This window comes from Rattus norvegicus, chromosome 4, assembly GCF_021556685.1.
Source record: "Rattus norvegicus strain SHRSP/BbbUtx chromosome 4, alternate assembly SHRSP_T2T, whole genome shotgun sequence".
Classification (NCBI taxonomy): Eukaryota; Metazoa; Chordata; class Mammalia; order Rodentia; family Muridae; genus Rattus; species Rattus norvegicus.
In genome coordinates, this window is record NC_141537.1 from 169,763,665 (window position 1) to 169,791,405 (window position 27,741).

At 45.3% G+C, this 27,741-nt stretch overlaps 1 protein-coding gene across 2 annotated transcripts; it reads left to right on the forward strand.

Annotated features, from left to right (window-relative positions):
- On the forward strand, positions 1–25,901 carry Crebl2 (cAMP responsive element binding protein-like 2). 2 transcript variants are annotated; one of them, NM_001015027.1, is made up of 5 exons: positions 36–193; positions 16,557–16,754; positions 18,716–18,860; positions 19,914–19,950; positions 22,959–25,901. In NM_001015027.1, exons 1-4 carry the CDS (start codon positions 179–181, stop codon positions 19,925–19,927), a joined length of 372 nt encoding a protein of 123 aa, NP_001015027.1. In that variant the 5' UTR covers positions 36–178; the 3' UTR covers positions 19,928–19,950; positions 22,959–25,901. The 2 variants fall into 2 exon arrangements, with proteins under 2 accessions (XP_087514410.1, NP_001015027.1); XM_087658284.1 differs by lacking the exon at positions 18,716–18,860 and having other exon boundaries at positions 1–193.
- Positions 25,902–27,741: the final 1,840 nt, after the last annotated feature.

The window sequence follows — 27,741 nt, forward strand, 5'->3', positions numbered from 1 at the left end:
GCCATTCCTGAACTGATCCGGGTCCCCGTGACCGTGGCTTCAGGGAAGCGAACTGTTAGGCGAAGGAGGAGGCAGTCAGAGCCATATCCCCTTCTTCCCCGGGGCGGGGGCCGGGCCTGGCCCGCTGAGGAGGGGGAGGGCCGGGAGGGCGTCGGGCCGGGCCGGCCTGTCTGCGGAGATGGATGACAGCAAGGTAAGTCCTGGGCTGGCCGCCGCCGCCTGCTTGTCGCCGCACGTAGTCTCGCCGCCCAGTCTCAGTTCAGAAGTCCACGCGAGCACTCACGAAACACCTGCCATAGATACCAGTGTGCCTCATGTCCCCTGGCACCCCGCCAGGATATTAGGGAGCATCAGGCTGCAGTTTTCTAGCAAGGGCCCTGGCCCTTGCAAAATTTTCACACCCGGGTAACCGTGTTTGCTTGGGGGTCCAAGGAGTGCAAGCCCTCGTCTCTGACCTGGAGGTCGAAATAAGTGAAGAATCTACTGTGCTTCACTCCCCCCTCCCCCGTCTCCCCCCCTTCCTTGCGTTTTCCATTTGGGAGAGATTAATTCGTGCGTCCTGAATTAGGCATAATCACCCTTGATGGTTTTCCCTCCCTCAGTCTCGCTCACTCAATGCCCCATTCATCTAGTCAGTTCACTCCCCCAACCCTGAGCTGTTTTCCTGGGGTTGGTTGAAAAAGTGCTTAGCTCCTGTTGCTATCAGATCACGGCCTGTAATCTACCTCTAAAAACCTTCTTTTAGAAAAACAGTAGTTTTCTCCGTTTTTAATTCAACTCAGTGTCCGTATCCAGCCTTTCATCCCTAGCACACTTATTTATGACTATAAAATAGCGCTCATTATGAGTTAATTCGTAGATCTGTGATTCCATCTTCTCAAGTTACTTGAGCTTCACATTTCATGAAGATAGGAGTAGTCAGGGAGTTTATTAATGCCTTATGATGTCTGGGGATTGGGCCTTTCATTTTCAGGAATCAAGCATTTTAAATTTGTCTCTATTGTGGAGGAACCCCAGGCTAGCCTCAAACTCTCTCAGTAGCCGAGAATGGTCTTCAGCTGCCTCCCTGCCTCTTCCACCTGCCAAGGGCTGGGATGTCCAATAGGAACTTCATGCTTGGCATACATTTTGCCAATATTTAAATTAAGCTGTTCCTTCCCCATGCTTTTCAAAGTCTTACTTTTTCGTAATCTGCTGTATTCCTTGGAAGAGCTTTTTCCTTCAGGTACCGCCCCCTTTTTTCCATCTTACAAAATTTTGTTGCTCTTAATTTTTTTGTTTCACACATCCTCAGACAGGTAGGGAGAAAGAAAATCCAGTTTATCTTGGCTGGTTGTTTTATTCTGTATTAATGCTGTATTAATATATAACGTATTCATGTGGCAGACTCTGAGAAGAGGTAGAAGGGAGAGAGCCCCGCACTGTCATCTGCCTCCTGGACACACCTAGGAGAACCAACTGCTTGTGAAATAGCAAACTCTTCCTGACAGGAAGTGGTATTTTCAAAATAGAAAGGGAGAGTTCCGAGAGTTTTCCAGGAAATATTTTTCCAGTCTTTACTACCTTAATCTTTCCGTGTTGATCCTGAAATGAAGTCTGCAAGCTGTATCCATTGTCTTCTCAGCATCTCAAGGATGCTGAAAGAGTATAGCAGTCTTCTTCCTCACCTGGAGACTTTGATGTGCTTTTGCCGTTGTATAATGTATAATTTTCGGTTATACCCTTTCCAGACCTATGGTGTATTTCACAGCTTTCTTAAGGTCTCTAGTCGTTCCAAACAAAAGTACATCGGGTTTTGAAATACTTTACTTACCAAAAGATCATATACAGTTTTTGATTTGTTGGTTGGTTGGTTCTTGAGGGGTGTTTGTTTTCAGAAAGAGTCTCTTGTAGCCTAGGTAGGCTTCCCAATTTTCAGTGAAGCCAAGAATGACCTTGAATTTCAGGTCCAACCCCCTCCACCTCTCCAGGGCTGGGATTGCAGGCCTGTGCTACTGTACTTGGCTATATGTGGGCGTAGGGCTTGAGCCAAGCTAGGGCTCTGTGCATGCCAGAATAGCACTCTACCGACTAGTTATATCCCCAACTGCATAGAGGTCACTTCTGAAACCAGCACGTGATAGTGGGGTTATGGGCAATATAAAGATTTATGTAGTAGTTCTCTTAGGTAGGGTTTTACTGCTGTGAATAGACACCATGGCCAAGGCAACTCTCATAAGGACAACATTTAATTGGGACTGGCTTAGAGGTTTAGTCAATACCATTAAGATAGGAACATGGCAGCATCCAGGTAGTCATGGTGCAGGAGGAGCTGAGAGTTCTACATCTTCATCTGAAGGTGGCTAGCAGAATACTGACCAGTTCCCAGGCAGCTAGGACAAGGGTATTAAAGCCCACACCCACAAGGCCACACCTACTCCAATAAGGCTACACCTCCAAAGAGTGTCACTCCCTGGGTCAAGCCTATACAAACCATCATAGTAGTGTACCTTAAAATGCTAGGTACTAGTGACTATTTCAAACAATGGCATTGAGATTGCCTAGAGGTACTCAGGCTTTGTTAACTAATAAGCTGCAGGTGTGTTCTCCAGCCCGCCCAGACAGACTGTTGCGGCTGGGAAAAGAGAGGGCATGTGATAGGATTTGGGTGCTTGATTGAACACCTAGAACAGAGAACTTAGGAGAGTGCCTAAGCAGCAGACTTTCCTAGATAGTTCTGAGATCTTTAATTAGATTAGTAAAGAAGGAAAAACTCCCAAGTTGCTGAAGCTCTCTGAACTTCTACCTAGGCTTTTAAATGAGGCCAATCCCTTCCTTGGAGGCTTGCTCAGGCAGACTTTGAGATGACACACCTATGAGTGTTTAGTAAGGAGTCTCACACACAGCACTCACAAATGCGACCTTATCGTCTTACTGAGCAAAGACGTCTATGGGGTCTGAGATCCTTGTTTTGGTCCTTGCTAAGTGACATTTGTAGCCAGGTTTACACTTACACTAGACGGGACAAGAGGGCATAATTGGATATAAACTGAACTTCACTTTTGTCCTTACCTGCTGCATTGTTTAACAAAGGTCACTTTCTAAGGCCGCCTTCTTATCTTCCATCAGGAAGAAGTGTTGTTTTGAAAGCCTTTTTTTTTTTTTTTGACCTGCCACCTTGAAGGAAAATAGAGATACATTATTTTCAATCACTGAAGGCTATTGTTTCTACTTTTACTTTTATGTTTATTGAATGAATAAATTGAAATGTTCTAGTCAGATGTGTTCTTGCCAGTCTAAAGGCTAGTTAAAGACTTCTACAGAGTATTTGCCCAGCCTGTCAGTGTAGAACACCTCCGTTGAAGGAGTTAGTCAGCTACTGGCCACACTGCTAATATGGGTCTGTTCCCTTCTTTCTGTCCACTCTGTGGTACACACTATTCTGTAGACATGAGGCTTCTCACTCTCTGCTCGCCTCTCTCATACCCATCAAGGGTCACCATCCTTATAGTAGTACTGAACAGGTGCTGGTAAAGCGATTTACCTTCAAAACAAAACCCTGACATCCAGACCCTGAAATCCTCCCCATTGCCCCTTAGCCATCCTCTGCCACACTGGAGCCACCCTCCTAGGAGTCTCACATAAGCCAGCAATCTGCTTCTGTTCCTACCCACCGCCTCCTCTGCAAACACTTCCCATAATGCCAAAATGGAAGGGCCAGCACGTCTGAGCAAGCCTGACAGTAGATGTTAATGTGCCTGCTTTCCCGTCCACAATCTAAACAGGAAATGTGTCCATGAACTTAGGTATCCCACAGTTGACTTGGAAACCAGCCTCAGGCACGGTGGCCCATGCCCGAAACCCTAGCACTTGAGGTAGGGGCAAGAATATCAGGAGATCAGGGCCATCCTCAGCTATAACTGGAAGCCAAGGCTAGCCACATAAGTAAGACCCTGTTTCACTCTTTCTCTCCCCCCATCCCCTGCAAAAAAACCTAGGTGAAGTCTTACTTAAGATGTTTCACTTTTTAAGGACTTGGGAAACGTTTCCTTGTTTGTTCATTAATTTATCAAGTACTTGTTACCTAATATGTGGCTGTGGTAAACGGTAGAAATGGATATGAGTAAGACCTTGTAGCTAGTTTAAAGGAACCTTGGTTGCTGTGGGTGAGGCAGACGACTAGGAAAGTTACTAGAGCTGAGCTGAGAAATGAGAGTGATGGTCAGGCATGATGGCACACACCCTCGGCCTCACAGCCCAGGCAGTCCATGCATCATGGCACAAGCCTTCAATCTCAGACAGAGGCAGGTGGATCTAGGTAGGAAGTTTCAGACCAGTTATGGCTATGTAGTGAGATCCTCTGTCAAATAAAGTAAAGAAGTTCAAGGTTATTGTCGTTTTGAGGCTGATGTGGGAACACATGAAACTGTCTCTGAATAGAAAACAAAAACAAAACAAAAATCCCACACCTACCAAGAGCAGTTTCAGCAGTGATAGGGCAGAAGCTAAGCATGTCCAACTGTGGAAGAAGTAGATAGCAGAGAAGCACACACAGTCATATAAACTGAGGAACCGAGTCAAGCATTGCTAAGTCTACACAGTGTTATCTGTACAGTATGACAGCTCCAGGGTCAAACAGAATAGCTGTGTGTGACCTGGGATAGACCTCGGCGGAAAAGAGAATGTGGGCATTATTCACTGGGTTTTTGAGATGCCCGTCTGGATTTTCTTTATCCTGGCTCCAGAAACTGGCAGAAAGGTTAGCAGCAGGAAGATGTGGTTACACTCTTGCTTTCTGAAACTCTGGTTAAAAAAGTCCTGAGCCACACAGTAGGGAAGTCCCTCAGAGCCCCAGAGAGACACTCTCCTACCCTCTCTTTACGGTGGGGAAGGGCACATGGCTGTCCTTTAACTCGTAGGCAGTGTGCCACTTTGCTGTTTGCTTGCAGCACCACTTTATAAAAATGGTGTCCTACAACTGGATCTTTAATGGGTTGCCTTAAAATGAGCATTATAAGCAAGAGATGTAATTCAGAAGTTGAGGCCCAGGAGTGTTGTGAGTTCAAGACTATTCTAGGAACAGTGAATTTGGGTCAGTTTGGGCAATCTCAAACAAAACCCCCCCAAACCACTAGAGCATTTAAATGTAAATAAATGTATAAAAGATGACAAAATAGTGTTTTATAGTATTTGGTCAAATGGGACATTGAGTATAGAAATGTATTTGTGCCCCTTCCTGCAAGCCACCTGTGAAAATGGTTCACTGTTCTCTTGACCCAGAAACCATACAAAAGCATGGAAACCAAGAGGCTCAGATCTAGGGGCTGGAGAGATGGCTAAACTCGTTAAAGAGCCCCTGAGTTCAATTTCCAATACCCACAGGATGACATAACCACCTGCAACTCCAGTTCCAGGGAATCCAGTGCCTCTTCTGGCCTCCAAGGACATCAGCCACGTGTGTGGTACACAGATTTAGATGCAGGCAAAATATCCATAAGAATAAAAATTATAAAACACTTTTAAAATTGAGGATCATTTTACATTTTTTTAAAGTTTTAAATCTTCATGTTCACTTTAAGATCACCTGTGTAACTGCCCAGGCCATCAGAGATTTGTGGATCTGAAAAGCTACCAAGTATCTGAAGGGTGGCGTTTTAAAGAAGCAGTGTGTGCCATGTTGGCGTGTAATAGTACAGCTGGTAGTTGTGCCCAGGGCAAACACTAAGACTGGACACGGGGTCAGAGCCCGAGAAGAGCACTGCTTTTTTACTGCACGAAGTTAGAAGTGCAGAGCACAATGCTGAACCGGAGGGTTTAGATTCTCTTACCACCGAACTAGGCATCTGGGATGCATCTTTAACCCCGCCTGCCACATAGAGATGGTCCTCACTGAAGATGAACACGTTGTTCCAAAGCCAGGGGAGGAGGCTGAGCAGAAGAAAAGACATCCCAGGAGCAGCCAAAGCAGCAGAGACTTCTAGCGTGGGAATACACCCAACGTAAAAATATGAAAATACAAGGGACTTTTGTTTCTTAAGGAATGGATTTCCCTCTTAGTTGAAAGCAATGAGGACAGGGTGCTCATGTGAAGGGATGTATCATCATGAGACAGCACAGAGGGCCCATCACTCAAAACTTTCTCCTATACGTCCTGCCTTAACCAAGAACAAAAACAAGTTTATTCTCTTTTTCCAAAAGACTCTTAAGAGTCTGTGGGAGAGGATGAGGGCCCTGATTTTGAGAAACCCAGTAAGTTCCTAAAGTACACACAGCTAGAGTCATGTGCCAGCTTGCTGCAGAAGTTAACAGCAGCTCACTGAAGCCCGGGCTGTCCAACGTATCATCACATCAGGTCTCGCTTGCAGACTGGTTTCCTTCTGTCTCCATTGGCTGCATCTTAATTCTGGGCTTTTAAAATCTCCTAGTTAGACACTTAGGATTCTCCTGACCATAACACTCTTTTCTCTTATGTTTCTGGTTCTCTGTGGCCCATCTTGTATAGGGATGAGGGCTTTGTGCACGCTAACCAGGTGCTCCCAGCTATATAGCTAAGGATGACCTTGAACTCCTGAGACGTGTACACTACCTAAGCTTCCATGTACCATCTCGATCCTTCCCTTTCTCCTGCTCCTTTATGTTTGTGTAGAAGGGGTGCACACATGCCACGTCACACACATAGAGGAAAGGTCAAACGACAAATTGTAGGAAGTTCCCTCCTTCCTCCACATGGATTCCAAGGATTGAACTCAGGCCCCTGACTGGTGAGCCGTGTAGTCTGCCCCCATGTTGTCGTTGCTTTTAATAAAAGCTTTATTGAAAGATAATTCATGCATCATATATTCACTTCACATGTAAATAATTCATGCATCATATATTCACTTCACATATAAATAATTCATGCATCATATATTTTTCACATATAAACTATGTGATTTGCTTTTTAGTATGTTCAAAGGGTCATGTGACAGTCACCACTAATTTCATTATATTTCTGTCTTATGAACAAGCTAAAGCATTCATCCATTGCAGTGTTATTCAGTATAAAGAAAAACATACCAAGTTACAGAAGGTTCCATGGAGTTAAAGGCTCCAGGAGCCATAAATGGGAATTACTGAGTAAAGAAGTCAGTTTGAAAAGGATGTATGTACTACTAACCGTATGATGATCTGAACAAAGAGAAAACTGGAAACAGAGACGCCATGAGCGGTACCAGAGCTTTAGTGGAGCACAGAGGATCTCAAGGGAGGAAACTGCTCTATGTGACAATGTGTCACCAGGCAGTAGTGATGCGCTTTCGTCAAAACAGACGAGGACTAGTGTGAACTCAGTTCAGCATTAGCTCCCCAGTGCTAACCAGTGTCCCATCCTATTGCATGATGCTGTGAATACCTTTGCCACCCTTGGAATCGGGTTGTCTTCTCATTACTGACTTTGGAGAGCTCTAGAGTGTGCTGTGTACAAGTCCTGTACCTTAAATGCAACATGAATATTTTCAACTCTAATGTGCATTGTCTTCTTACCTTGATAATGTCGTTAATGAAGTTCAGTGATTTAATCTTTTTGGCTGCTCGTGAGACCAGAAGAGGATGTTGGATTCCTAGGAACTAGAGTGCCTCACCTGTTAGGAGCCTCCATGTGCGTTACAGGAATCAAGCCTGGGTCCTCTGGAAGAGCCACGGTGCTCATATCATAGCCACTGTGCTCTGTCTTCAACCCTAGAATTGCTTTCTTATTTTCATTTTCTGATTTTCCTCGATAGTGAACAGCACAGAAACACAATGGCTCTGTGTGTAGATCCTGTGTTCTACAGCCCTGCTGTACTTATTCATTTGCTCGGATAGTTTTTCTGTGGATTCTTTTGGGTTTTCAACATACAAGATCATGTTATCTACAAATGGACAATTTGGCGTTTTCATTCTCTATCTGTACTGCCTTCGATTTCTTTTTCTTCCTGTTGACTAAGAATGGTGAGAGAAGACACGATCCTTGTCTTGCTTCTAATCTTTGTCAGAAAGCATTGTCTTTCCTCATCAACTATGATGTTAGCTGTGGGTGTTTTATAGATGATCTTTATCAGATTGAAAAAGTTCCCCCTGTATTTTTTGCTGTATAGTTTTATCACATAAAAGCCTAGCGTTAAAAAAAAAAATTGAGCTGTGCACCAGGGTCTGAGAGAAGCACGAGGAGGTGGCAGCTGCTGGTTGACGCTACTCTGGCCTAATTGCAGCCGATTGGGGATCTCTTCGAGACTTGAGTTAGAAGTAGATAAGTGAGGCCGCATGGCTGCATTGAACACTTCAGAAGGAGAGAATGAATTCATCAAGATAAAAATAAGAGCTTTTGAGGAATCAAAGGAAATGAAAAACCCAGCATTAGGGCTCCCACCAACCCCAAGGACTGCTCCAGTGATGGTGTTATAAAGGTGGAGGGCGGCAGGCACAGAGGCAAGAGGACTGGCAGGGACAAGCCTAAAGAGGTGCAGTGCAGCACCAGGTCTCCATCCAGTCCAGCATCAGCTCAGGAAGCTCCAGCATGACCCACAGGTACTCTGGCTCCTGGGACCTCCTTGGTGCCTGCACACACGTGTCAGGCACTCCTGCTCTGAATCTAAGCCACCTGAAAGAGGACAAGGCTAAACCCACAAAAGTGTACACTGGGAGGCTCAACATGAATGTGACCATCACACCAAGGAGGTTATTCCACCTCTGGGAAAATCAAATGATTGACATGCCTATAGAAAAGCTGCACCCTCATCTTTCCAAAGGCTACACATGTAGAAGTTGAGAATCCAGGTGAAGCTGAGGAGATGCTGAAACACAGATGGAGGCCAGACTGATAGCCAGGGGACCACTGCTACTGCTGTCTGTCCCCTTGGCCTTGGCCACTCCTTGGCAATTCACCCCTAGAGGAGAAGGCTGTCACTGCCTCCTGTGTGGTACAGATCACCCCATGGATGAAGAGGATGTTCTAGGCTCAGATGCCCTGTGTTCTTGGCACCATCATCACAGGGGCTGGTGGTAAGCAGGATTATTGAAGCCCCTCCTCCTGTCTGTCACTTAGGTTCTGCTCAGCTCAGTTCCATCACTTCTCTTTTTTTTTTTTTTTTGGGGGTTCTTTTTTTCGGAGCTGGGGACCGAACCCAGGGCCTTGCGCTTCCTAGGCAAGCGCTCTACCACTGAGCTAAATCCCCAGCCCCTCCATCACTTCTCTAACCACACACTTGGTTGGGAAGGGTCCCTCCCCTGAGCAGGCTTCTAAGGCAGCAGTTGAGACATCTGTCTGGAGAGATGCTGTGTGTGCTCTTATTGTATAGTCTACATCATTAAAAAAAAACTTGTAACTTTTTAGCATTTTGAATAAGGCTGTGTTTAAACTTTATGTAAAGTAAGTGGATAAGCCTATAATTAAAATGAAAATTGAATCTTGAAAAAAAAAACTTGAGTATATAAATGTAGGATTTGGGTGGGGATGGGGTTGTTTATTTGACATTGTATCTCATGTAGCCCAGGATATCCTATATCCTTGTGTTCTCATTCTCTCTCTCTCTCTCTCTCTCTCTCTCTCTCTCTCTCTCTCTCTCTCCCTCTCCTTCTCCCTCTCCCTCTCTCTCTGTGTGTGTGTGTGTGTGTGTGTATGAGTGAGTGAGTGTGTGTGTCTCCCCTCTCCTGTTGATATGATGTTTTATAAAAGATCTCCAGAAATTAAAGTGATCTTTATTCCAAGGATAACTTCCTCTTGGTCATAGGGCAGAGTCCTTTTTATATGTTCTTGAATTTAATCATGGATTTTATTCATTCATTTTGTTTTGTTATTGTTTGTGTTGGGGACTTATTTGTGTTTGTGTCAGTGTACATGTGTGTACATGTGTGTGTAGCCGTGCAAGTAACCATCCTCTTCTATCACTCTCCATCTAGTTCTTTGAGGCAGGTTCACTCTCTGACTCAGGAGATTTCTCTCTGAGCCTGGAGCTTATATTTTCTCAGTCAAGCTAAAAGCCAGCAGGAGCCAGTGTTTTCCTGTCAGGTGAGCCCAAGCTGGCCTCATACTCAATATGTAGATAAGGATGACCATGAACTTCTAATCCTCCTGCCTAGTCTTCCCAAATGTTGGGATTGCAAACATGTGTTAGCATGTCCAGTTAATGTTAAGCTGGGAGTCGAATCCAGGCTTCAGCTAGGTAAGCACTCTACCCGCTGAGCCACATTCTCAGCCTATTTTTCCTGTTTTTCAGACATAGTCTTACTATGTAACCCAGCCTGCCCTCGAACATGTGATCCTCCTGCCTCTGCTTCCTGTGTTCTAGAATTAAAACCCTGGCTCCTTTTAGTGTTAGCCTCATTGGAATTGAGAAATGTTCCTTCCTCTTAGGTTTCTTGAGAGAGTTTGTGAAGGGTTAGTGTTAATTACTCCATTTTGGTTTTTGAGGCAATCTCATATAACCCTGACTGGCCTTAACTCTGGCCTTGAGTGACACCCCGAGTGTTGGGTTATAGACAGGGGCCACTGTGCCCAGTCTAAATGGTTGTCCTTAAATGTGGTGTAATTTACTGCTGACGTCTCCAGAAGCTGGCTTTTCTCCAATGAGATGCTTTTATAACTCATGCAGACTGCTTGTTACAGGTCTATGAATACATTTGGTTCTTGAACCTGCTTTGCTGCCGTGCTAAGAGCTCCCTTTTCATGTGCGTTGCAGTCTCTTTTCTGCTTTGGCTCCTCTTTTCTGCTCCTTTTCTGGCTTCTGAAAATGGGAAGTTGGGTTATTGATTTTAAAGCTTTCTTTTCATGTTTATGTGAGGAATATCCTCTGAGCAGCAGTCTGTTATACCACAGAAGATTTGCTATTTCAGTTTTCATTTATCTTAAAGGTTTTTTAATTTTTAGAATCACAATATAATCTGTTTCTCAAAATAGTTTTCTAATTTCTTAGGCTTCTTGGTTATTTGGAAATATTTTGCCAGACGCTGGTGGCACAATCCTTTAATCCCAGCACTTATGAGGCAGAGCTAGGAGGATCTCTGTGAGTTAAAAGGTCAGTCTGTATAGGTCAAGTTCCCAGACAGGGTTGGTTAAGCAGAGAAACCCCTTCTCAAAAAAGAAAAAAAAAAAAAAAAGCTTTTTTTCTCTCTTAAGTCAAGCTAAAATTAAATGTCATAACTTTTAGAAAGTAAATACCTAGGACAATATCATAATTCTGAGTATACAGAAATAAGTACTTAGCATGATTTTTGGGGGGTGTGGGTTTTTGGTTTCTCTGTGTAGTCCTGTCTTAGAACTTACTCCATAGACCAAGTTGGCCTTGAACTCAGAGCTCCCCTGCCTCTCTCTGCCTCCCTAGTGCTGGGGTTAAAGGTGTGTGCCACCACCATCCAGCTAAAGGAGGAGATAATATAACCATAGCTAACAGACACGGATCTTAAATCCCATCAGGAAGGACAGTCACGTCAAATTTGAGTCTGATTTATATAGTTGTCGTGACTAGGCAGAAAGAGAAAGAAACTTAGTCAATGTTAATCCTTTTTTAAAATTATGTGTGTGGGGGGTGAGTGTGTTGTTGGGGGTGGTATATGTGTGTGCAGGGTACACACGTGTGTATACGTTTCCACAGAAGCAGTAACTCCCTAGAGCTGGAGTTACTCATGATTGTGAGCTGTCTGAAGTGGGTGCTGGAAACCAAACTCAGGTCCTGTGAAAGGCCAGTGCATGCATGCCCTTAACATCTCTCCTGCCCCTGCCCAAATACATGAATGGTTAGTGACATGCATAGCGTTCAGGTGTTAAAGCAGCTGATATATTAACCTATATTTGTATAATACTTTGGTTTTGCAAATGTCTGTAATGTATTATAAAGCTTGAGGTCATGTACAACAATCCTCTGATACTAACACCTCTGTAGGACACCGAGGTCCTTAGTTACATGTCTGTGGCTGCTACATAGAGCAGACACTTGGGCCTGTGCAGACACAGTTAAACTGGAGCAGTAGTGGCCATATGGCATTGACCTGATTGTTTTGATAACATAAAGGGCAGAACTCCCAATTGATTTACTATGTCTTCCAACTCTAAGAAAGGAATCCCTGAAGTTGGAAAGGTGACTCAGCAGTTAAGAGCACTGGCTGCTCTTCCAAAGGACCCAGGTTTCATTCTCAGCACTCACAATTGCCTTTAACTTGAGTTCCAAAAGGACCCAACACTCTTTCTAGTCTTTAACCACTGGGGACACAAATGCTGTGCAGACATACATGCAAGCAAAATACTCATACACACAAAAGGCAAAATAGATGAAATCCAATAATTACATATTTTGCTATGAAAGCTAAATAGATACTTAAGATTTTTTGTAATGGTTGTGCTGGATTTAATTCAGGATTCCAAGACTGCTGTACACTCTGTTATCCTGCTGGCTTCTCAAAGGCAGCCATCCCTGAATTTCCTAGAGCATCAGGATGTAGGCGATGGACACAGCACTGTGTGAGTGCTGATTCCCTGCCCTGCACATGGATTACCTTTTCTTTCTTTGTAAGACTTGTCATTGTGTTATGTCTGAAAGAAGAGAGACCAGGAGAGCACACTTCTTTACAGGACATGCATACGGAGCTCTGAGGTCAGCCTTTTCTCCTTCCATCCCACCATACACCCCAGGAATTGAATTCAGGTCGTCAAGTTTCTGCAACAAGCACCTTTACTCTGTGCTGTCTCACCAGGCACCCTCCTCCCTCCCTCCCTCCCTCCCTCCCTCCCTCCCTCCCTCCCTCCCTCCCTCCCCTCTTCTTTTAGAGATAAGGTCTCACTATGAAGAAAGCCCAGGTTGCCTTCAAATTCCTGAGCTTCTTGCTTAGTTTCCTGGGGGCTAAGCTTATAGACATGTGCGCTCTCTCTCTCTCTCTCTCTCTCTCTCTCTCTCTCTCTCTCTCTCTCTCTGTGTGTGTGTGTGTGTGTGTGTGTGTGTGTGTGTGTGTGTGTGTGTTTGACACAGGGTTACTGTGTAGCTGCAGTTGATCTTGAACTCAAAGCAGTGCCCTTGCCTCAGGCTCCTGAATTGAGCACAGCATGCCCCACCATTCCTGACACTATATATTGCACGTTCTCGCCAGACAAGTGCTCTTCCTCTGTGCTTTGCCCCTGGCCTGTATATTGCTTTCTAAAAAACTGTAGCAATCACAGATTTAATGCAGGATGGTTTCAAACTATTGTTTTAAACTTGGGTAGTCTATTAAATATAAGGATCATCTAAAATTTCATGATGCTGAGGTCACTGAGGTCATTCTGCAATGTCTAACAAATGTTTGGCCCTAGAAACCTTCTGAAGAATGTGTGGTTATACTGAATATAAACAGGATGGTACAGACCTAAAAGCTTTCACAGACCAGCTTTTGAAAAGTTAAAACTTACCAGGGAAAATATTAAAGTGTCTGGCTTTTTAGATAACTGTCTTTTACATATATGTATTGCATCAATGCATGCAGTACCCACGAGTGCAGCCATAGAGGGCATTGGATTCTGAGGGGCTAGAGCTACAGATGGTTATACGCCACCATGGCTGTGCTGGGAATCAAACCCTCGTCCTTTAGAAGAATAGCCAGTGCTCTGAGCTACTGAGCCATCATGTCCACAGCGAGCTCCTAATGTGGTACCAAGTGGAAATGGTACTGTTTTCCCCACAGCTCTGGAGTAGTCAGTCTGTCTCCTTTCTAAGCTATCCTGGAAGGTGCTAGAGGCCCTAGTTAGTTATCATGATAGACGTGGAATTCGATAAGGGTATAAAAGTGTCCTGTTTGTTTTCAAGTCTGGAGGGTGTTTGTTTCGTTTTAGGGCTGAGGCTCTGGATTGGGACTTCAGAACCAATAAGTAAATGACTAAATAGGGATTTTTTGTTGCTGTTGTTCACCTGTTTTTTTGTTCTCCGTTTGGTTTAGGTTTATTTTGAGTCAAGGTCTCACCATATAACAACCCTGGCTGGCCTGGAATTCACAGAGGTCCACCTAACTCTTCCTAGAGTGTACTGGGATTTAAAGGCATGTGCCACAACATTGGCCTTAGTTTTTATAAAATCTAACCATTATACATAGTGGCCCAGTTTTTATAGTTTACTTGGCATTGTCTGTGTGTGGTACTAATAACGGTCGTAAACAAATGAGCACTGCCCTTCGGCTTTGCCGCCCTGTGCGTTCACATTTACCGCACTGATCGACTGCTGGTGTCTTATCTTACACCTCTTAGAATCACCTGAAAAGTACTCGGTACCCTGAGGGTGCAAATGTGCACTCTTGAGAGTGATTGTGTGGGTAGAAGTGAGCTTGAACTCAGGACTTCAAATAAGACAGGGCTCTCCATTGAGCCCCCACTCTGTCACTACAGATGCAGCCTTGCTCTGAGGGTGGTTTTCAGAGAAAATGGGGCATCATTCTGTTTTGTTAAATAACGAGATGGGCAGTCAAATCGTGGGAACATATAAAGAGCTCTGAGGTGGTATGGCAGTGTTAGGGTTTATAAAAACTGGATCCGACAGGACTTCCCCAAGCAGGTGTGAAGGCATTGCCGAGGTAAGTGTGCCTCCGAGGTGGCGTGGTTTCAGACTAACCCGTGAGGGGTTTGCGCTTCTCCGCCAGTCTCCTGATAACTGTGCCTAAGCAGTATGTGAATATCAGGTCTGGAGAGCTTGTCTGCAGCCCCACTGGGGCAGGGGGAACCTGAGCTGCTCGGGGGCAGTAATTCCCGGCTTCTAGAGGCCGCACGGAGTGACTGAAAACTTCAGGGACACCTTCTGTCTCCCTTTGGGCTCAGTACATTTGTAGACGGAGCTTATAGCTAAGTTGCTTAGAAACAATAAATATCTACATACGATTTAATGTAGGCATTATATATTTTGTCTAATTGTAAACTTTAAAATCTTGAAAATAAAAAGGGAATAAGTACACATGCATGAAGCTTATTCTTGTAAAGGGGTTCCATAGCCTAGGACCCCAGGACTTGCCACCCATGACCTTGACCTTGTGCCTAGGCCAGTGAGGAAGGGCCCTGCTCAGGTGTTGTCAACAGCATGGCATCCGTCCCTTCCAGAAGCTGCCTCCTAGAACCCCACAACCAGTAAACTCCTACGGAAGTGCTTAGTACCCAGGGGAAACCATGCCCTCCCACTGGAGTCTCCGTAAAGCTGACCCCAGCCACTGGTGTGCTTTTCCGGGAAGTCCATTCTCTCATCCATGGCCACCATGTTGGAGTTTCCTGAGTACTCAGCAGAATCCCCTCCAGGCTTCCAGAAGCCTGATCGGCCATGGCCTTGATCTTGGTCTCTGAAGAAGCAGCGAGTCATCCATTCTGGTCGGGCCAACACCAGGATGCTGTCCTGAGCTGGCAGCCGAAGCAGAGGCTTCTGAGGTGCCAGGCCAGAGCTCCACTCACCAGTACACTACCGGCAGCTACTGTGAGCAGCAGGAGCTGCAGAGAGCCCCCTTCTCTCACACCCCTGACCTTTCCTGACCCCTTGCACCAAGCAATGAATAAACTCCCAGTAGCCATCCTTCAAAACAAAACAAGAAAAACCTTGAAAATATACATGAGATTAAATCTGTTCATTCCCAAGCCAACAAAGAAGTCCTCAGTCATTACTTTCTTATTTGAATCATGATGAGCTGCTGGGGAGTTGGCTCAGGGGTTAAGAGCACTTGTTCTTAGAGATGACCCAGGTTCGATCCCCGTGCCCACACGGCAGCTCACAGCTGTCTGCCCAAGGGGGGCAACGCTCTCTTCTGACCCCTGCAGACCCCAGACACCCATGTCCTTCACAAACGGTGCAGGCTAAACACCCATACACAGAAGATAAGATCTTTTCTAAGGATCACCATAAACTGTACTTTTTTTAATTAAAATCTTTGTTTTGTTATTTTCTGTGTATAAGGGCATGTATATCTGCACCACATGCATACTTAGTGGCCAGCAGAGAGCATGAGAGCCCCGGGAGTTGGAGTTACAGATGTTTGTAAGCAGCCATCTTGAGCCTCTACAAGAGCAACAAATGCTCTTAACCTCTGAACCATCTCTCCAGCCCAGGATTTTAAATGATTTTACTTAATTTTAATACAGTTTTCAAGGCAGTAAACATTACTTATAGAGGCTACCGAGATGGCTCAGTGGTTAGGGGCAGGTACTGCTCTTGCACAGGAAATGAGTTCAGATCCCAGCATTGCTTTAGAAAGTTCCCAGTAGCACATGACTCACCCTGCAGGGGATCCAGCGCCCACCTCAGGTCTCCATAGGTAACTGCTCTCACATGTACAAACCTACACACACAGTATTTAAAACATAATTTTAAAAACGATCCATATTCATATGGAGTATAAACTATTTAAACTTTATTGTTACTATTATTGAAGAATTGATAAAAGCCTGTCTACCTAATCTCACCGTCATGGTATTAAAAGTATGGAAAATGGCTCAGAAGGGTGTGAGGCAGGGTTACGCTTTCATGGCAGGCTTTGCTTCCTTGTTCATAAACATTCTCTTTGCCAATAAGCAACCATGGTTGTTTTTCCGTAAAGAAAATTAAAAGAAAAACGTTGTTTCCTCTCTCTCGCCGAAGGTGGTCGGAGGCAAAGTGAAGAAGCCTGGTAAGCGAGGGCGGAAGCCAGCCAAAATTGACTTGAAAGCAAAACTTGAGCGAAGCCGGCAGAGTGCAAGAGAGTGCCGGGCCAGGAAAAAGCTGAGATACCAGTACTTGGAGGAGTTGGTGTCCAGTCGGGAAAGAGCTATATGTGCACTCCGAGAGGAACTGGAAATGGTAAAGCCTTTCACCAACAGGAGAAACATCCATCCTAACTTGGGGACCATGAGGGGTACAGCAAACCAGGAGCCACACAAGTCCTTACCATCCAATCGGCACACACTGGAAGGAGTGGGCACCTTGTGTTACCACATTGCAGGCTTTGTATTTGTTTTTTGTTCTTTTGGGCTTTTGAGTCAGAGCTTCTCTGTGTAACCCTGGCTGTCCTAGAATTCACTCAGTAGACCAGGCTGGCCTCGAGGTCCTCCTGCCTCTGCCTCCTGAGTGCTAGGATTAAAGGCGTGAACCACCACCACCAGGTGGGTCCAAATACACATTTTAATAGAGTGGGAACATTAAGGAATTGTTATGATAGAAAAAATAATGATGACGGGAGAGATGACTCAGTGGTTAAGAGCACTGGCTGCTCTTCCAGAGGTCCTGAGTTCAATTCCCAGCGACCACATGGTGGCGGCTCATGACCATCTACGATGGGATCCCATGCCTTCTTCTGGTGTGCAGGCATACATGTGGACACAGCACTCATACATTACATAAACCTTTAAAATAAACCTTTAAAAAAGAGCTGTACAGTCCCCAGCTCTGAAAAAAAGAAAAAGAAAAAAAAAAAAAAAGAGCTGTAGTTCTCCAAAGTTGAACAAGCAAAAACCAAAAACAAACCAAAAAACCCCCAAAAATCCCATTTTTAAAAGAAAAGGAAAAAGGAAGATGTACAGAGGGCGGACAGAGTGGCTCAGCAGATCAGGGTGCCTGCCAGCAAGGCTGGTGACTTTCTTTCCATCCCCCAAACCCACCAGTGGCTAGAGAGAACCAGTGCTTGCAGGTTCTCCTCTGACCCCCACATGCATGCCCATGACACTGTGGTAAGTGTAAGGAGAAGTTACGGAGGGTGGGGGGGTAGCTCAGTGGGTGGTGCCTCTAGCATGCATGAGGTCCTGAATTTGATGTGAGCGCTGCATGAACAGGTGATGACACAGCCTGTGTCCAGCACGCAGGAGACGGAGGCAGGAAGAGGAGAAGTTCAGGGTCCTTTCAGCCACACAGTGAGTTGGAGGCCAATCTAGGATGTATGAGACCCCATCTTAACCCACCCACAAGTAAATAAAAAGGTGCGATAGCAGATTGTTTAGACACAAGTCATGCTGTATTCATATATGAGACCATGTGTGACCAGGGTGGGGAGTCACGGTGCAGCCAAGTTTGGGTAAGCACTTAGAAGGCAGAGCAAGATCACTGGTACCTGGGTTATTAAGGCCTGGCCCCCAAACCACAGTGCACATCCATATCTGCCGATACAGAAAGAGGCTCACAGTGCATTGCTAAGTGGAGAAAGCTGCACGACAGTCACAGCTCTGCACGGAGGCCGCCATCTGTGTCTCCCTGAGTTTACTCTGCATGTTCCATTCAGAGTTCATAGGGATTGTAGAAATGCCAGTAGGTGAAACAATTAAAACCCTCTCACTGCGCCCTTAGGGATGAGGTGACATGTGGGAGAGAGGTGGTACTGCCATGACTGTTGCAAAGCTGGCTCTTCAGAAAGTAATAAATTGCCACGGCAGTGCTTGCCTAGAATCCCTGCATTGGGGGGGTGGAGGCAGGAGGATCAGAAGTTCAAGGCCATCCTCTGGATTCTATGAGACTATATCCAAAAATAAAACAAAACCCTGCAGGGCTGAGGAGATGACTAGGTGAGCAGAGAACCTGGAAGTCAGACCTCGGGACCACATAGCTGGGCATGGCAGGGCACATCTGTAATCCCAGTGCTCCTTGGCAAGATAGAGGGCAGAAACAGCAGTCTCCAGACTCACGGGCCAGCTAGCCTGGCTAGTGCAGTGTAAGCAAGTGCTACAGCAGTGAGCTACAGACAAGCCCGCAGGAGAGCGCTTGTGTCTAGGATTTCCCAATGTGCTGCCTGAACTCTGACTGAGCTTTTTACTTAAGTGTATTAAATATTTCAGTACAAGCAGTGGTGCATGGCAATGGACCAAGGGAAAATCCCTTCTGAAATAAGGGCCCTACTCACTGGCGAGGAGCAGAACAAGTCTCAGCAGAACTCAAGCAGGCATCCCAAAGCTGGAAAGACAGACGCTAACACCAATTCGTGTGAGTACTGTCTATGGCAGCATTCCTGTTAAGCGAGCATCCCAGGGAGAATGTGTGCTGACCACTAAGCAGTGTGGCTTAAAATCAAGTACTAATGTCATTTGTAAAATGCCAATCAACAAATGTTTGCCAGAGGATCCTAAACCCTGAACTGAAAGCCAGCTGAAGGCTGGGTGTGACGTGTACACCTGCGTTGCCATCAGTAGGGAAACACCAAGCTGGAGAGCAGCCTGGACGCTGTAGAAAGACGCTGTGTCAAAAGACTGAATAATCCAGGCAGCTGATGAATGGTATGGTAGGCCGTCCACAATTAGAAACGACCCTCAGGGTGTCGTTAAAGCCACTCTCTTGTACTTGTTTCTCCTCATAGTTTACAGGGATTTAACACTTAGCTTACACACTTACTCCAACAGTAATGCTGAAGAACCATGTTCTTAGTGACTGTCGCCTAGCAATAGGCTGTGTGTGTGTTCAAGGTTAATATTCTAGGCCAGTGGTTCCCAAACTTCCTAATACTGTGACCTTATAATATACTTCCTCGTGTTGTGGTGACCCCCTCCAGCCATAAAATAATTTTTGTTGCTACTTCATAACTGTAATTTTGCTACTGTTAGGAACTATAAACTGGGCGGTGGTGGCACATCCTTTATTCTCAGCATTTGGGAGGCAGAGGCAGTTGGATCTCTGGGTTCTAGGCCAGCCTGGCCTATAGCGTGAGGCCAGGACAGCCAGGACTACACAGAGAAACCCTGTCTCCAAACAAAACAAAACAAACAAAAAACCCAAAGCAAGCCAAACCAAAAGATCAGCCATAGTGTAAATATTTTTGGAGATGGAGGGCTGTCAAAGGGTTGAAACCCACAGGTTGAGAACCACTGCTCTAGGCCTTGCATTCAATCCAGGATAAAAACCAAACTAGGGAAATGAGAGGAGAGAGTGGAAGGGCTGGGTGAGTTTTTAGTGCCTCAGAGTGTATTCCAGAGGCTAGTCTTCACAAGTCTAGGCTTTTACTACAGTAAGTTGTAACTGAAGATATTTTTTCTTCTTTTGCAGTGGTGGGGAATTGAACCCGTGGCTTCAGACATGCTGGGTAAGTTCTCTATATCCCCAGTCCAGGACTGTTTTTATTTTTGTTAAGGTATTTGTTAAGGTAAAACTCATGTTAACACAAAATGAAAAACTTGAAAAAAATCAGCCATTTTAAAATGACAGTGCAGAACCCTTGGGTAGACTCCCAGAGTACACAACTGTCCTCTCTAACTACAAATATGTGACCATCCGTCCTGTGAGACCCTGGACTGTTAAACCTTCAATCCTCTGACCGTCCCCACCAGTCCTTCACAACCATTGACCTGAGGTCCCAATGAACTGATGCCTTGTAGATATTTTGTAAAAGTGGAATCATTTATCTTCTGCATCTGACTTCTTTAATCTGGCCTAATCTTTTCATATTTTTTTTTCTTTTTTCTTTTTTTCGGAGCTGGGGACCGAACCCAGGGCCTTGCGCTTGCTAGGCAAGCGCTCTGCCACTGAGCTAAATCCCCAACCCCTATATTCTTTTTTTAAAGATTTATTTATTTATTATATATGAGTACACTGTAACTGTCTTCAGACACAGCATAAGGGGGCATCAGATTTCATTACAGATGGTTGTGAGCCACCATGTGGTTGCTGGGAATTGAACTCAGGACCTCTGGAAGAGCAGTCAGTGCTCTTTAACCCCTGAGCCATCTCTCCAGCCCTGCCTTTTCGTATTCTACGTGTATCACAGCGTTATTCCTTCTTGGGGGCGTTATTTTATAGACTCACCTACCACATTGTTCACCCACCCACTTCACTCACGAATGCCGTGGAGCCTCTGGGGGTGTGGCCCACAGTGGGCTCAGTGTCCTTTAGGATATGATGCAGAGGCTAATGTCTTACATACATTGAAGAGTGAAGATACTGAAGATTTTAGAATGTCCAGGTTATGTGTATAATCTGTCATATAGGAGGTTGAAGATGAAGAGGTCAGGCATTTTCTTCTTTGTCCTTGTTACCTGGGAAGACTTGAATACAATTCTTTTTTTTTTTTTTTCTTTTTTTTTGGAGCTGGGGACCGAACCCAGGGCCTTGCGCTTGCTAGGCAAGTGCTCTACCACTGAGCTAAATCCCCAACCCCTGGGAAGACTTGAAATAGTTATAAATAAATGTTGATACACTGGGCACCCACTGGGGTGGAGGCAAGAGGGTCAGAAGTTCAAGATCATCCTCAACTAATAACTGAGTTTGAGGCCAGCCTGGGCTACGTGAGACCCTATCTCAAAAAAAGTTATGAAATTAAGGGAACTGGTTTTTTTTTTATAACTTTTAGTAGATAATATTGGGCCTTTATCTAAATTAATCTGGTGAAAATAACCAAGTTAACTAATTTTTTTCTATATATTTGTAGCTTTTAAAAGTCTCACTAGCTAAAAATGGTGACTCACATGTGCCATCTGAGTACTCAGGAGGCTAAAACGAAAAGGTTGCCATGATTTCGAGGTCAGCCTGGGCTACCATCTGACCTTTTCCTGTTACTGTGATAAAATACCTGGACAGAAGCAATTGGAAAAGAGTTTATTTTAGCTTGCAGTTTGAAGAACTTATGATGAGAAAGTCACAGGGTCAGGAGCCTGAGGCAGCTGGTCACATCACATCCCCAGGAAGAAGCAGAGTGGGGGGGGTTGGGGATTTAGCTCAGTGGTAGAGCGCTTGCCTAGGAAGCGCAAGGCCCTGGGTTTGGTCCGAAAAAAAGAACAAAAAAAAAAAAAAAAAAAAAAAGAAGAAGCAGAGTGAGGACTGGACAAAGTTGTTGCTCAAATTCCCTTTGTCCAGTCCCTTGCCTCAGAAATGGTGCCACCAGAGTGGGTCTTCACATCAGTTAGTGGAATAAAGTATCCCCCACAAGCCCTTCTCCCAGGTGATTTTCAATTCTGTCAGAAGAACCATTGTAGCTGTGTAGTTCTGGGCCATCTTGTGGTGAAGTAAGATCTTGGGTCATAACAAATCAAACAATAACAACAACACAAAGCCTTCCTGTATATATTAACATGAAGAAAAAAAATGTGAATTTTAGCTAGGTATGGTAGTACCCACATTGCAGTACCTGACAGGGGTTCAAGGTCATCCTCTGGTACTAGGAGTGTTTGAAAAACACTATACATCAAACCCTGTCAAAAAACTAGAAACCAGAGGCTGGAGAGATGGCTCAGCGGTTAAGAGCACGGACTGCTCTTCCAGAGGTCCTGAGTTCAATTCCCAGCAACCACATGGTGGCTCACAACCATCTGTAATGGGTCTGATGCCCTCTTCTGGTGTGTCTGAAGACAACTACAGTGTACTTATATACAATAAATAAATAAATCTTTAAAAAAAAAACAAAAAAACTAGAAACCATTTATGATGGGCTGGTGAGATAGTTCAGTGAATAAAATGCTTTCTACAGAAGCATGACGACCAGAATCCTAAAGGAGTATGCTCTGTGATCCCAGCATGTCTGTGGCCAGATGGGAAGAGGAGACAGGAAATCTCTGGAAGCTCATAGGCTGGTAGTTCTGGTGTACACAGTTGAAAAACAACAGAGAGACCTTATCTAAACATGGTGGAAAGTAAAGACTGGATTCGAGGCTGCCTTCTGACCTCTACATGTGTGCCATGACACACAAATGCCTGCACACGCACGCACACACACGTACATGCACACACATACACACACACACACACACACACGCGCGGACACACACACTCGGACACACACACAAATAGATGATTGATAGATAGATAGATAGATAGATAGATAGATAGATAGATAGATAGATAGAAAGAAAGATAGATAGATAGATAGATAGATAGATAGATAGATAGATAGATAGATAGATAGATAGATAGATAGATGGATAGATGGATGGATAGATAGATAGATAGATAGATAGATAGATAGATAGATAGATAGATAGATAGATAGATAGATAGATATGAAGAAACAAACAAATACATAAATTCATGAGTCTTCGAGTTGATGAACCAGACTTCATTGACTGGAAACGTTCTTATGTTGTTGCATTTGCTTCTGTTCAGGGTGAAGATGGTATAAAATGCAGTCAGTGATCAAAGGTTGGATAATGTCTACGGAGGACGAATGGGCAGGACTGTGCTTCTTTGCTCTATTTTCCGCTTACTGCTCAGTAAGCATCTCTGTAAACCCAAAGTTTCTACCAAAATGTGTGACGATATGTCACGAAGGTCCTTGTGCAACACTTAGGTTTGCCAACCTTCAGACCTGCTCGATGTTGCTCTCCATGCCGGGTAACAAGTCATGATGCCCGAGATCGTGGGAGTGGAGGCAGTGGATGGACGCGCACGTTTGCACCTTAGCCCTATGGCTTTCATGGTTAATTCCTATGTGTCCTGTGTAATTGATAGGTGTGTGTGTGTTGTTTAGTTGTCTTTTCTTTTCATGTTTTTAGTCACCCTACACAAAGACACCAGGTCGGCTGTTTGTCCCTGTGGTTCTCGGCCTTTATGGACCCAATACCAACTCCTTTGTATTTACCTGAGTGAAGTGTGGGTACCTGTGAGCCATTCCAGCATAAGCTGTATGTAGTGACAGATATATACACCTCCGTTTTTGTAACCCATAGCGATATGCCTGGTTTAAAGAGTGTGCGTAACAAAACCAACCCAACAAGGAAGCCCTCGACAGCCTCTTGTTGCTGTTTCCTCTGACTGTATTTATGAAAGCTGGCTAGGGCCAAATCCATGCTTGGAGAATAATTAGCCACATTTTATTTTTAAGTGAAAAGTAACCTTTCAGTGGCATTCAGTACCTTAACCTGCAGTATGTGTGTGACATGGTCCTGCTGTGTGTCTCCATGCACACACATTTGCTTGTGCACTCCACTGAGGCGTGGGATTCCCCTGAAGAATACAGAATGAACGTAGCTGCTGAGACTGAGTATCTGCCTTTCCGTGTGGAGCACAGGTCACCCTGCTGGTGACGTCATGGCGGTTGCTGTTGACAGAATACTCAGTTCTTCCCTGACGTGAGTGTCCTTTGAATGTGTTCTGAGCCAGAGAGAAGCCCACTGTGTGTTTGCACCTGCTTTAGCCTGTGCCCCACTGCGGTGGGGCATCCTGAGCTGCACCCTGCACTGCAGCCTGGGCCTGGTGGGCATGTAGAGTGGCATGTGGCTCTGAATGGTTCCCATCACAGCTGCCTTTACATGACATGGAGTGGTGTGGAGGGGCAGAGTCATAGTAGGATAGGTTCAGAGACAAGGAGCTTCTACTTCACTCGCTTCTCTCACTAGTTCAGTCAGATGTGTTCTCTGTTGCTGCTAATTACAAGTGTTCCTCCCTCTGCTGAAGCAGGAATTTGACTTCAGGAAAAGAAGTATTTGCTACAGACTGGCAGTTGAAGAGGAAGTTATCATAGCCATTAGGCATGTCCAACCTTTTGACGTTGTGACTTGAAGCCTGAGAATTGAATGTTTTTAGTGAGTTTACAGTTTTGTGCTGGGCCACATTCCTAGCTACTCTGAGGCATGGGCAGCCTGCAAGCTGTGGTTCAGACTTGCCTGGAAGGTGTCTGTGAGGTGGACATGAGATGGACTGTGTAGCTTGTGATCTTGTGACAGGCATTAGAACAGATGCCTCCTCCCGTTAGCTGGAGATCCCTTGAGTGCAGGCTGCAACCTCAGTCCTCCATGGTAGGTGAGTGACCACCGACCGAGCGCTTGCACAGCTTGCTGGGTCTCTGTGTTATAGGAAAATGGGCATTAGGGTATTTAATGTCTTCTTAGGACCATAAATGGAGACAAGGATTTTTGACACAGGCCCTTCAGAATTTAAGTGTTTTAAATGTAGTGTTCTGACTGTAATGGGTGTGCTCCTGCCTACTCAGTCATAGACCTTACTTTGCAGAACAGCCCAGGACCTTATGTTGCTTTGTTTGTTACCTTTTGTTTCTCCAGAAAAAAAAAAAAATGTTTTCAAAGCAGACATTCCAGGCTGAATGTGGCTCGTCAGTGGAATGTGTGCCTTGTGCTCAAAGGTTCTGCAGGGTGTGTGTACTTGTAGTAGCCAGGCCATTCCCAGGCTGTAGTTATAACTGCAGGGTCATCCCCCGGTAGAAGAGATGTGCTTTGGAGTGAATGTGGCTGCACTTTGAGTTTACTCTCGGGCCTGTATCTCTTTAGTGTTCTGGAGGTATCAAACCAAGACAATGGCCCTCAGCATCTGACGGGGACAGGCTAACTGCGCTGGGTTCTATGCTGGCCCTTCTCCCTCATCTGTGATCCAATCACTGTTCTGATCCCAACAGCTGCAGCGTCTCCTTTTCCGCTTCCATCCAGTGGGGCTCTGCGGGCTAACCGCAGTTCTTCCCAGAGGAGAGCAAGCTGAGAGAGGACAGAGCCCAAGGCTCCATCTAGGGCAGGAAGAGGCCACGTGCTTCCTCAGCAGAGCCCGCTCCCTTTTCTCTTTACCTCAGAAGTTAAGGAGATTCGCTCGTTCACACCAGTCCGGCTCTGCCACTTGAGTGTCCACTCCCACACACTGGAGCAACTGGTGCAACATGGAGCTGATCTGGTCAGGTCAACCTCTAGGCTATGTGAAGTTCTGAGTGTGCTTTCTGTCCTCATCTAACATAGTCCTGTGACGCCCAAATCAGCCCTGAGTGCAGCAGCCCCTGCCACTGCCTGCCCTGTGCACAGCCCAGCGTCTCCAGCTGTGACGTCATCATCTTGGGCCGCATGGGTCCGCTTTGGCTGGTGGTAGAGAACAGATTTAAGCTGGGCTTCACTTTTAGTTAAAGGCGAGTAAAATCAACAAAAACAAATACTATATTTCACAGAAATCAGCTGCATGTTTTTACAAATATTAAAATACATATTTTGTTTTTTAAGAGATAAGAGATGATTAAACCACATGGTATTTGGGGGCAAATGAAGGATTTTTTTCCTTAGAAGAGCATTGTACAATTATATTTTTATGGAAAATAAAGTATCTTCACCAAAATCATGTCAAACTGCCTGTTTCACAGTACTGAAATATTCTGTATAACCTACAGCCGCTCAAGCTTGACAACCTGCGTCCAGTCCCTACGGGGTAGAAGGGGGAGAACTGGCTTTGGTGGGCTGCCGTTTGTTTCCATTCTCAAGTGAACTGAAGGATGCTTACTGCTCTTGCAGAAGACCCAGGTTCAGCTCCCAGCACCCAAGTAACTACAGTTCCAGGAGATGCCTTGAGTGCCTACAGAGGTGGTGCATAGACACACACACACACACACACACGACTCTTTTTTATTTAAATGTATTAGGCAGGTCCTTAGTTCATTTTCTGAGTCACAGGGGTATGGAAACCTGTTGTTAAATAGCACAGGGTTGGCCTGGCAAGATGACGGAGCAGGTAAAGGCACTTGCCACCACACCTGACAACCTGAGATGGTCCCTAGATCCCACACATACAGTGGGAGGGAGAGCCCCTTTCCCCCAAGCTGTCTTTTGACCACACACCCATAGACAAACTAAATCTGAAAAAAATCAAAATATTCACAGTATGTAATGATTTAAGTTATCAAAAATAGAAGTGTTTAAGCAGCTCTTATCAAAATATAGTGTTAGAGGGGCTAGAGAGATAGCTCAGTGGTTAAGAGCACTGACTGCTCTTCCAGAGATCCTGAGTTCAAATCCCAGCAACCACATGGTGGCTCACAACCATCTGTAATGGGATCCGATGCCCTCTTCTGGTGTGTCTGAAGACAGCTACAGTGTACTCATACATAATAAAATAAATCTTTCAAAATGTAGTGTCAGGATATTCCCAGGTGTTACTATATTGCTACACTCCTTTGGGTTGTATAATGGGAGGCTCTCCATGGCAGTAACAGCCTTTAGTTAAGTAGGTTCAGTTTAAGAACCACTTGACTTAATGTCCATTTTACTGAGTTACAAGCGTTCATTAATCTGAGTCTGGACTGCATGCAAAGTTCTGCTGATCGTGTGCTGCATAAAAGACACACAGCTAAAGTGGCTGATGGGCCTGACCTCCAGATCGGACTCCTCCTTACTAAGCCCTTATGGAAGAAAACCGCCTGTCATCTGCTCATTGAACCACGCCTGCGGCCGAGGCCTGCCTAGAATTTACTCAATCAGCACACCTTTTTAAATTCCTCAACTCACTAGGGGTGCCCTTTTGAAAAGTATGAAAAATAGTGGCATTTTACAGCTGGCTTTAATACAGTCAAGTGTCCTTTCTCCCTGTTCGGTGACGTCAGTTCGGTCGTTACTCAGCAGTGGTACAGGTATGTGTACTCTGTGACATCAGTGAATGCTACAGACCATGGACAGTCGGTCTCTGATGCACCACTGAAAATGGCCACAATGGGGGGTCAGTACAGCGCAGAACAGCACATGTGAGGTGCAGAGTATAGGGCGAGGAACTCAGAGACTGTAAACAGCATGAAGCTGTCCAGAAATTCAGGTTATGTCACAGGACAGATTGTAACTGTGATTCAGAAACTGTTACAGCCCCAGTGCACTCTAAGAACCATGAGGCAGAACCCTGGCTGGCCTGGAACTTGAAATGTGAACCAGGCTGTCTTTGAATTTACTGCAATCCACATGCCTCATCTCGAGTGCTGGGGTTAAAGGGCTGTGCTACTACACCCAGCCTTCAGTTGAATTCTTATCCTGGGTCACCACAAAACTAATTCACTACTGTGCTTGTTACAGGGTCCCAAGCACTACAGGGCTGGGCTGGGCTGGGCTGGGCTGGGCTGGGCTGGGCTGGGCTGGGCTGGGCTGGGCTGGGCTGGGCTGGGCTGGGCTGGGCTGGGTTGGGCTGGGCTGGGCTGGGCTGG